Here is a 7,590-nt window from a genome sequence, read left to right on the forward strand (position 1 = left end):
TACATAGTAATTACTTAGTAGTTCACTTTTGATGTACTTAGTAATTACTTAGTAGTTCCTCTATGATGTACTTAGTAATTACTTAGTAGTTCACTTTTGATGTACTTAGTAATTACTTAGTAGTTCCTCTATGATGTACTTAGTAATTACTTAGTAGTTCATCTTTGATGTACTTAGTAATTACTTAGTAGTTCCTCTATGATGTACTTAGTAATTACTTAGTAGTTCATCTTTGATGTACTTAGTAATTACTTAGTAGTTCCTCTATGATGTACTTAGTAATTACTTAGTAGTTCATCTTTGATGTACTTAGTAATTACTTAGTAGTTCCTCTATGATGTACTTAGTAATTACCTAGTAGTTCATCTTTGATGTACTTAGTAACTACTCAGTAACTACTCAGTAGTTCCTGAGTAGTTCCTCTTTGATGTACTTAGTAATTACTTAGTAGTTCACCTTTGATGTACTTAGTAATTACTTAGTAGTTCACCTTTGATGTACTTAGTAATTACATAGTAGTTCCTCTTTGGTGTACTTAGTGTCTACATAGTAACTACTCAGTAGTTACTGAGTAGTTCCTCAGTAGTTCTTGTGTACCTTACCCTTTAACTGCACTGTTATTTGAAATATTGAAACAAAKTGAACTAAAATGAAACTGAACTGAATTTAAGGCTCCAGATGTGAAATCTAWCTTTCTTCCACCAGATGGCAGTATAACACCACCTCTAAAAATACAGTTTTATCTCTCATCAGAGGTAWGAATAAATTACTGTGTGTACCTTTGTCATCAGATTTTATCTCCTCTGTGTGGGGCTCTGTGGYAGAAGCAGCTTTCACCGGAGTTGTAGATTCTGGCGTTTCGAAAGCACCATCAGAGTCGGAGCTCCTAAACCCAACAGAAAGCACAAAGAGACAGGATTGCTCTGAATTAGACTGAAGGCAACATGAAAGCCTCTYGAGACCAAACCAGGAAGGTGATGTTAGGGCGAGCAGCATCATGTCACAAAGGAAATGTTTGTTTTCCAATTGAGCACGTCTGTATCGCCTCGYGGCGTTACACAGTGCTGTGATCTGTAGGAGACACACAAATACCTGGTTTTTGTTGCAACAGAAAYAACAACTGTGATTCCAGAGGAGGTTAAAGCAATGGATGGAGGTGAATGTTCTGTTCCTTATTTCCACTGGATTTTATTACCACGATGAATCTGCAGTCAGGTGACAGATAACTGCCCATCTGAGACACATCAACACACACACAGGTTTACACACACAACCACNAAAATCAATAAACAATATAAAAGTTAAAAGCACCCATATAGTCAATAGATATGATAAATTGTGTCACATTAATTAACCTTTTCTCAGCCATGGCAGTGAGTTTAAAAACAGGATGATGGAACTAGATTAGTGAGTAATCTGTCACTGAAATTATTGTTAAATCATGTTTATTTATGTAGGTAAAATTATGTTCAACAACCTGGTAAAATACACCAGAACGCAGGAAATAGCATCTATTTTGGTCAAAATTTTCTGGGGGAGGAACCCAGACCCCCCAACAGCGTGTCCCCCCACTTTTAAAATGGTTCTCACACCCATGTTTATAAGGTAGTCACTGCCTGTATAAGGACATAAGGAAATGACTAAAACACAAAGAMCTGCAGAAACTTTAAAGTAAAATTTTCTGTAATTTTCCTGGCTACCTCTGTGTGAGTACTGGACCCAGTCTGGCCACCCCTGAGAAAAATGTCTGGCTCCGCCACTGGGCACTGTGTGCATGTGTGGCGTTCTGCTTATTTCTAACGAGGCCGAGCCGCTGCCACCTGCACTGTGACTGAACAACAGTGTGGTGTTAAATGTGAAATAAAAAGTGGCAAATTTTACAACACGATGGTGAGTCAACACAGAAATGAAACCTTTTTCTTTTCTTTTTTTTTGCAGCAAATTGCGTCGAAGTTCTCATAAAGCTGCGTGTCTCACCTGCTCGTCCCGCTCTGCGCTCTGCGTCCGACTGAGCGACTCGCTCTCTCTCTTCCTGCCCTTATCTCCAGCAGAACCCTCGGGCCCGGGCCGCGAGCTCAACACCGGCGTCTTCATGCCTGCCGATATCTGAGCCTCCATCTCCTCGAAACTCCTGCACGGGGTGAGAGGAACAGGGTGAACGCAGAGTAAAGCYTTCGTTGAAAGTTAGCTGTGGCGGCCATGTTGAATCAGGTTGACTCTAAATGGAWATTAGTTGTAGATGTATATCTAATAAATACTTAGTGCAAGTTTGGTTTATGTGAAATTTTGCTAACAGACAGACAGGTATTATGGTCTTTCAACTTTTATCACCTTTCAACAGAGGGTGATAATGAGGCATAACAAGTATGCTGGGTTGCTGATGGCGTATCGACGTCACGAAATGCAGACGGTGGGGCAGGAAGTAAACGCAGCCCCGTTTCTTTCTGTTGGTTCAGCGTCAAAATAATTCTGTGCCGTGTACGGTTGTTGCAACCACTCTAATCGGGAGAAAGTTTAGAGAAAGAGTTTGTGTTCTGAAAGTAGTGTGTCACGAGGGAGTTGATTTAAAAAAAAAAAACTTACATAACAAAGACAACAAAAGTGAATCAACAGGCTAAAAACAGGAGTTTGCAGCGACCYCTTTCTAACAGGTAAGGGCTGTATCMTTTAAATCTTATTTTAGATATTTTATTGGACAAGTACTTAGAAAGACAAGCACTCATATCCCAGMTAAGTTATATTATTTTGTTAGCGTTAGCAATGGTGATAGCATTGTTATCATAGGCTAATTATCTAAAATAGCACAACTCAGCTGGGCAGAAACAAGTCAACAGACATACATGTATAAAGCTTTGTGGATCCTAAATGTTTGACCCAACCTGAACTAAATAATTGTAGCTTTGAGGCTTTTTGAAAGCTTTCATCTGGCTCGTCATATAATACGAGGTCTGCAGCACCAGATAGTTTATGTCAATCGCCTCGACGCCAGATAAATCCTCCAGATTATATGGCAAGTCGTTTTTATTAAGACAATATGGATCATATCCTAAATGTACGCATATTTTATCATGATATCTCATCTYAGCTAGTCCATTTGCGTACTCGCTGTGATCCATTTCACTGTGTTTTGAACCGGAGCAAATCACTTCCTGCCCTRCATCTGAATTTTACGCATCATCCGGGTCACGTGACCGCAACCCAMTTAGGAAGTTACTATAAAACCTTAATCTWTCTGCAAAGAAACAACATAAATACACAAACTGTAGGCATATAAATTTTAATTATCTGGTATTTTTTACCCTGTGCAGGGGGAGCTGGGCTCAGATCCATGTGCACATGTATTTGTTGTTAAACTGTCAGACACCGAGTCCAAATTCAAATACAAAGATGGCTTCTTCACTGACAGCGGCTGTAAAAAAGACAAAAAATCAGAACATAAATTACTGATAGAAACAGAAGGGAACACAAACTCTACACCAAAAAACTACAAATATTGGCTGAAACTTACAGGCGATGAAGAGCCAATCTTCTCCATGTACTCGATTTCATAGTCTTGCACTAAGACAGAGAAACGTCGAGGATTAMACGCAGAAAATGAGACGGAGAAAGAKGTCAYGCAGTTGTGAGTTCTGGTGTGACGYGATCAGAGGCTGCCTGCGCTCTGTTTCATCTTCGATCCAGAGGGTTTGAGCCAGACAGCCTCTGGTAGAGTGGAGAACTGGGCCAACACGCTTAGTTTACTTCCACAAGCAAAATCAATAGCCCTGCTCTGTGAATGGACAGTAAAGACACTAGTGTCCGTGCATGAGCATTTTATCAGAGCAGCTTTGAATTCTCCTGAGCGCTGCCTGACTTTGGTGTGCTTTGATGTATGAACACAGGTGGCTGAAAGAACAAAGAGCCAGACAGCGAGCCTCACCTGGGGCCTCCTGAGGGAGATTGTTCTCGTTGACAAAAGAAGTGAGGTCAGASGGCTGAGGGAAGTCTTGTTGGTCTGCGTTCAAATCCGTGTCGTGCCGGGCCGCCCACTTAATGTTCGTGGAGGAGGCTAACTTCTCCTCATCTGTGGCGTGATCGTCCTGTGTGCCGAGATCATCTGGATCCTGCAGCAAGAAAGAAAAAGTAGCCGAGGTTTAGAGTCGAACGGATGGAAGGAGACGCAGAAAGACACAACTAAAAGGAGAAAACAGCAGTGTGAAAACACACCTGGGACGTGTCCGATAACGCTGATTTCTTTGGTGACCGCTTCACTCTGAAAGTATTACTGAAAGCAAATAAATGTTAAATCATGAGAATCCAGAATCAGAAAGACCCCTCGATGATTATATTAAAACATGAAATTGTTAGGACATGATTTTAATCAAAACAAATCACCAGCATTGTGAAACAATACACTTCATTATGAGAGTCAGAAATAAACAGAACACTGAAATTTATTTGACAAAAAAATTAATAAATTAATTCTACAACTTGATCATTTTAATCCTAAATATGTCAACAAATACAGTAATAAATATATCTTAGTGGAGCTGTTAGTGACATTACGCASCAGATTAACTGTTAATGCATTTTTACTTTTTGAAATTAAGCACTCAGACTTCCATATYTGCAGCTTTTACAAAGCATCAGCTGTTGTGTTTGCAAATTTACAGCAGCTTACAGAAGAGAATATCATTTTTATGCTCTGTAAGCCTCCGATGTTTGCATGTATGTTCAATACCAGAATTAATCTGAATAAAATGATAAAAAAACGTGTATCTCATCAAAAAGAAACGATTTTCATGAACTTTTAGAATTCTTGACAACTGCAAACAATGAACACAAGAGGGCACACATGAGCCCTTTTTGTTACACATTTGGATGCAAATAACAGAATAAAAAAATATTAAAGCAGTGATGCAAAAATATAATTTTTAGCCCAACTGAATAAAAATTACAGAATTTGCATTTCCTGTGAAAATGCATTGTGAAAGCTTAATGCTGAAATATTTCTGCTGAATAGCTAAAAAAAAGGCGAAAAATTATTTGGGATTAGCGCAAAGAAAAAGAAAGAGCAAGTTTTCTGAAATTATCACAAACGTGAATTCAGCTAAAAAGATATCAAGTTATCTAAAAAGTAGCTACAAAAACAAAAAATACTGAAATTAGCAGAAGGAAGCTGAAAATAGTATAAATGGCTTAAAATAGAAGAAAAAACTGAAAAAAGCCCAAAAAAGTTTAAATGAGCAGAAAAGCTTATATAGTTGCTCAAAATGATAGCTAAAACAAAAGAAAAAAGCAAGTCAGCAAATTAGAAGCTGAAGGAAACTGAAATTAGTACAAAGGAGTTAAAAAGACAGAACTAGAACAAAAAATAAAAAAATACAATAAAGCTTTAGGAACATTTTAAAGGGTTTTGAGGACGTTGAAAAAGCTCCATTCCTTTTTAAAGAGAAAAACATGTCAGAAAAGGCTAAATATCTCAAAAAGTAAATTGATGAAATACTAAAAGTTATAGCTGAAATGTCCTAAAGGAGTTGGACAAACAAGCAATACAAAAACCCAATATCTTGACACTTGGACAGCACCTCATCTTAATAACTAAGCCAAAAATCTTGGTGTCTAATTTGCAATATCAGCTGAAAAAACAGAAGTTTTTATTTAAAAAGGCTGAAATCAAAGTTTAGATGCATCTGCCTGATTGTGAGTGAGGGATTATGATGTCTGTTAATTGGAAATTAGGTGGAATTAGGGGTCAAAATGGGACGACGTTTGCGTTGTCCCTGTACTTACAACATACAACAAAGAGAGGACACACCACTGGACTTCCTGTGATACATGAAAGCACACAAACAGGTGACAGACAGACGGACACAAACATCAGGGAGCATGGATGTCTCTAATAAAACACGACCCACTGAGAAATAACAAGAACTTACGACTTTATGGGAGTTTTCTTCTTCTTGGCTGGTTTGTTCTGGTTTTGGTCCTCTAGCTCTCCAATGTTGTCATTTTCATTATCAAAGTCATTGGCTGATATTTCAAAAGAGGCAGAGGCGTTAGGAGGGGAACTGGCCATTTTGATGGAGGGTTTGAACGGGTCTATGGAGTCATCAAAGCTGTCCGGGTCATAATTATACGACGGCCTGGYTAATTTAGGAGAATTGGAGATATTTTTCTTTGAAGTGAACGGGTTGAAGTTCGGATCTTCCCACTTGTCGGGTTCAAAGTTGTAAGAAGCTTTACGGAAATCCATTTCATCCTCGTTGTTTGTGTGAGTTGCGGGAGGGTTGTTGTTGTCCGGCTGCTCCACCGGGGCTGGAGTCGTCTTTTTCAGCCCCAGCTTCGTTTTCCTCGGCGGCATCTTGCCGCCCAGCTTTTTGACCACTTTTTTCGGTGGGGGCGTGGCCTTCTGTGACGCCTCACTGCTTTCCTCAGAGTAGTCGAACTCGAGTCTTACCGCCTGATGCTTGGGTAAAATGGGTTGCTCCTCGGGATTGTTGGTCAGTGCTTCACAAGGAGCAGGTGGAGTGAAACGATGGGGTTCCACAGCAGGGAGAGGGGGACTTCTTGGAGGACTGGAAATAGGCCCACAAACAGGACTTTTACGATCCAAAACAGGAGAATTGGCAATTTTACTACCTCCACTTTTGAAGGGGTCAATGTTTTCAAAATTGTCTGGGTCCCATTGGTATGAGGCACAAGGAGGAATAGGAGAGTCTTCTTTGTCTGTTAGAAGAGCTGGTTGAAGGGTTTCCTCCTGGCACAAAGGTAAGGTAGGGACACCATTCTCCTCTTGGCAAGTCTGACTGGTTTCCTCTGGTAGAGGAGGAGGAGTTTCAACACGGCTCTTCCTGGTTTTTCGGAGAGTCCCTGCAGGGCTCGGAGTCACGTCCTGAGTTACCTCCTGACTCTGYAGAGGGCTGGCAGTTTGGGGCTTTGCCCGTTTCTTGATTTCCGGGGTGCTGCTGGACGAGGCTGGCTTTGGGCTCTCAGGGTTGGAGTTCTGCCTGAGGAGGGGCTTCTTCTTTACAGAACCGGGTCGGACTTTCTTTGGTCTATGAATCGGACCTGGAGTGCTCTCGGTGCCTACGCTGAAGGACCCAGATGTCGGACGGAAACCTCCAGACGCAGATTCGTCCAGCAGAGCAGAGCTATCTAGTTCCCCACCTTGAAGGCTGAGCGATCGGGTCAGAGAGTGACCTGTTGGTTCTACGGCACTAAAGTCTATATTATACGCTCCGCTGGCGGCGATGGGCTTGTTCTCATCAAAAACTGTGGATGGAGAATGGGAGAGGAGATCGGCTGTGGTCAAATCAGARGGAACATCGCTCACTGGAGTGATCGCACCTGAAAAACAAGGCAGGATGAAAACAGGTGTTAACACTTTACTATAAGGTACACAAAAACTAGAGTTTCACTACTGAGGAACTACTAATCATTACTTACTCAGTATGCTTCACTTTACTTTAGGGTACACAAAAAAGTAATTACTGAATAATTTATAATTAACTAAGTAGTTCCTCTATGATGTACTTAGTAATTACTTAGTAGTTCCTCTTTGGTGTACTTAGTAATTACTTAGTAGTTCCTCTTTGGTGTACTTAGTAA

The 7,590-nt window shown here is 40.5% G+C and overlaps 1 protein-coding gene across 1 annotated transcript in view; it reads right to left on the bottom strand.

The window, feature by feature from the left end:
- tacc2 (transforming, acidic coiled-coil containing protein 2) overlaps positions 1-7,329 on the bottom strand; it is a gene marked incomplete at its 5' end in the record, with an annotated part of 19,268 nt that extends 11,939 nt beyond the window's left edge. Inside the window, 7 exon segments of the mRNA XM_014033437.1 lie at positions 1,978-2,131; positions 3,300-3,409; positions 3,509-3,558; positions 3,920-4,103; positions 4,207-4,264; positions 5,773-5,808; positions 5,919-7,329. Of these exon segments, the coding sequence (XP_013888891.1) occupies positions 1,978-2,131; positions 3,300-3,409; positions 3,509-3,558; positions 3,920-4,103; positions 4,207-4,264; positions 5,773-5,808; positions 5,919-6,343 (1,017 nt within the window).
- Positions 7,330-7,590: the final 261 nt, after the last annotated feature.

The sequence above is a fragment of the Austrofundulus limnaeus genome, unplaced genomic scaffold (assembly GCF_001266775.1).
Source record: "Austrofundulus limnaeus strain Quisiro unplaced genomic scaffold, Austrofundulus_limnaeus-1.0 Scaffold1738, whole genome shotgun sequence".
NCBI classification, from domain to species: Eukaryota; Metazoa; Chordata; class Actinopteri; order Cyprinodontiformes; family Rivulidae; genus Austrofundulus; species Austrofundulus limnaeus.